At 41.8% G+C, this 3,273-nt stretch overlaps 1 protein-coding gene across 1 annotated transcript in view; it reads left to right on the forward strand.

The window, feature by feature from the left end:
• The window catches only part of CD226 (CD226 molecule), a 57,493-nt gene that overhangs the window by 49,918 nt on the left and 4,302 nt on the right, over nt 1–3,273 (forward strand). The window contains 1 exon segment of the mRNA XM_015562768.1: nt 243–345. Within this exon segment, the coding sequence (XP_015418254.1) occupies nt 243–345 (103 nt within the window).

Raw genomic sequence — 3,273 nt, forward strand, 5'->3', positions numbered from 1 at the left:
TCAAATCTTAGACATCGAAGAACTAGCAAAAATCTGTCAGGAGTCCGAAATACTTAGGAGACTGAACGGAAAATTATATTTTTCCCTTATCTCATCCTGTGTTTTTTTTTTCTCTCTTGGATTAGTTGTTTGTTTTCAATTGTGCCTCTACGATGATGGATGTATCTTTTCTCATTTTTCTGTCTTCCTTTTGGCTGGCTTTGGCTGAATTCCTAATTTGTACTATAATTTTTTTCTCTTAGGTAAAAACGACAACCAGTATGTCCTCTGGATGGTTGTAGGGGCAGTTTTATCGTTGCTGTTTGTTATCCTAATTGCCGCTGTCATTGTCATTCTGTATAACAGGTGAGCATTGCGCCTCCTTCTGAATCTTGTTTACCCTGAGCGATTCCGATGTTCGAGGATCTCTACAATTAATCACCCAGCATTGGCCAAGCTGTCTTAGCACTCACATATGTTTTTTTGAGTGCTTTTCTTACACAAAGGAGAGGAAAGAATTGTGGTAATAGTGGAGGAAAAGGGGAGAGTCATTCACTTAATAATTAGTAGGAGCTGGCTGTCTGCCCCATATTTACAAAGCTTTAATATGCCTATTGCCTCCTCTCTGTCTCCTACTTCATTGATCTTCCTTCTCCTTTAGGAAAAAAAAGCTGTTGGGTGAGGGGTGGTGTGTGTGTGTGTGTGTGTGTGTGTGTGTGTGTGTGTGTGTGTGTGAGAGAGAGAGAGAGAGAGAGGAGGACTGTATCAAACAATAATAAAACCTTCACTTATTCATCAGCTATTTCTTTTGGCAGTAGTGAACGAGATGTGATGAAGCACATATTCTAATAAGCAAACAACATTATTTTAATGGCTGTCTATTCTCTGAAAGAAACAATTTAGTTGTTCTTATTAAAAATTATCAAGGAAGAAAGAGGTTGGGAGGGGCGATCTTAGAGAGAGCAGGTGGCCACTGGCCTCTTAGTGTCCTACCTTTCATGTCCATGGCACACTTGGAAGTTTCTAGGATATTCGTGATGGACCCTTTCTTCCCTTCCTAGCTCTCCATATTCACCCACTCACATGCCTAAGTGTCTGTTGCAGTCTTAGCTGTGATCACACAGGGGTGGATATGCTGTGTTCCAACTAAGGTTACCTTCCTAAGGGAGGAGGACACCAAGCATTTGATGTCTACATTTGGCATGTCTAGCACAGCATTGAAAGACACTTTATACATGTTTATTGGATGGATGAATCCATCCATTCCCCATTCTTCTCTCCCCAGAATATTGCCACAGATGCATGGCAATATTACACACACATGCACGGCTTATTGATTGGATTTCCAGAGGATTTCTCTGTCTCATCTCCATCTCTCTCTCCTGCCCCCACCTTTTTGAAAGCTCTTATCACCACTGCCCTGATTTTATTCACACTCTGCATTCTGCTCACAACATCTCCTCTCTTCCTAATGCCCCTGGGTTTTCCTCATTCCTTTCCTGAAAGCTAAGGCTCGCCATGTCAACATCCTGTTTAAAACCTCCTGTTACCAATCCCCTGTCACTAGAATAAAGGCAAAACTCAATGAGCCCTGTCGTTCTGACCCCAGCCTAATTTCCATTAATATTTTCTCCTTTTCTTATTCCCCCCAGTATTGACAAATTTTGTTAAAACTGCAACTTTTCTGTGAACACACTTGGCTCTCTTTCCATTGTCATGCCACCAAAGTGCTGTTTCCTCTACTTTTAGCCTTAATCCTGTGGACCATTCAAGGTGTGGGACACCTGTCCCTGTTGGAGGTCTGTCCTGCCTCTCCCTCTCTGCCCAGAGACGTGGCCTGACTCTCCAGAATCCCATGTGCTTCTCATCTGCTATACCTTGCAGCCTGCTTGCTAATTTAATCACATTCACACTTGTCTTTCCCTCTATTCATGATGGCAGTGGTTATGTTTTATTCATTTTTTAGTTTGATAGCATTTAGTGCTAATCTTTCCAAATAATGGATGGTCAATAAGCATTTGTCTAATTAAATTGAAACGCAGAACTGTCATTTTTCCTTTCTCTCTGTCACCCCGATGCCCTCAAAGCTTCCTCTGGTCAGAAATCAGCCAGTTGGGGAAAGGAGCCCGGGATAGGATGTTAGTGACATTGAGGATTCTCTACTGCTCCACGTTGGTGGATAAAAAATGCACCGAGGGGAACTGTGGCCGCAGAAACACTCGGGGGCCCAGACAGAATGAGTGACAGCAGGTCTCTGGAGGGTCCTAGATACTGGATATGAAGGATTGAGTTTCATGAAAATGCATCACTTTTACAGGAATAGCTAAATTGAACCGTAGACTATATTGTCCCCCCTTGGTTCAAAGTGATACAAAGATTCCTGGACTGGGTTCATCATTGGGTGAACGCAAAGGGAAAAGCACTTCTTTTCCCACCTTGTCACTATATCAGCGTGGACATGTTTGAAAAAATGACGCCAGGGCCAAACAGTGACCATCGAACTCTGTCCTCACGACTGTTTAAAACACTCTTTTCGTTTCAAATGTATTGACTTGGATAGAAGGCAAAGTAATCACAGTGTGCCTGGAGGAAACCGGGCTCTTCCTGCACACCCAGCCCCTAGGGACGGGAGTGCAGAGGCTCTCCAAGCACTTTCTCTGCTTCCAGTTAGATCAGAATAGTAACACTGTCAAGCGATCATGGCTGGCAGAATGGCCTAGCCCCGGTAAGCAAGCGTGACAGTCTACATGTGGACACCAGTGTTCATAAGAATTTTAATATTTAATGAGCAAAGGGTTAGACACTTATTTTTACATTTATTGTCAACATTGATGTTCACTACAAGTAGGGTGTCTAGTCTGCCTGGGATTCTCCAGGTTTCAGCACTAAAATCCCTCACCTCTGGGAAACTTTAGAATCCACAAACCAGAATGGCTGGTCAACCTAGAATACACCACAGTGTGTTTACTGTCTTTATTTTGCAGATGAGAGGATTGAACTTTGGAGATGCAAATAACTAGTAAATTGCAAAGCACAAGTCAACACAGATCATCTTGTCTTCTTTTCATCACATTGTATATTCTAGTTTTATGTAAGAAATGTATATATATTTGGCCCTATTTGGGACATTTACCTCTATATTATGATATACAAGCCTTGCAAACCATGACTTAACAAAAGATCAAAAGTCATAGATCAGTGTCTCAGTTTCCTCATTTGTAAAAAGCAGATAGTAACACCTACAGCATAGATTTTTTGGAGCAGTAAATAATTTACATAAAATTCCTAGAAATA

The sequence above is a fragment of the Myotis davidii genome, unplaced genomic scaffold (genome assembly GCF_000327345.1).
Source record: "Myotis davidii unplaced genomic scaffold, ASM32734v1 scaffold96, whole genome shotgun sequence".
Classification (NCBI taxonomy): domain Eukaryota; kingdom Metazoa; phylum Chordata; class Mammalia; order Chiroptera; family Vespertilionidae; genus Myotis; species Myotis davidii.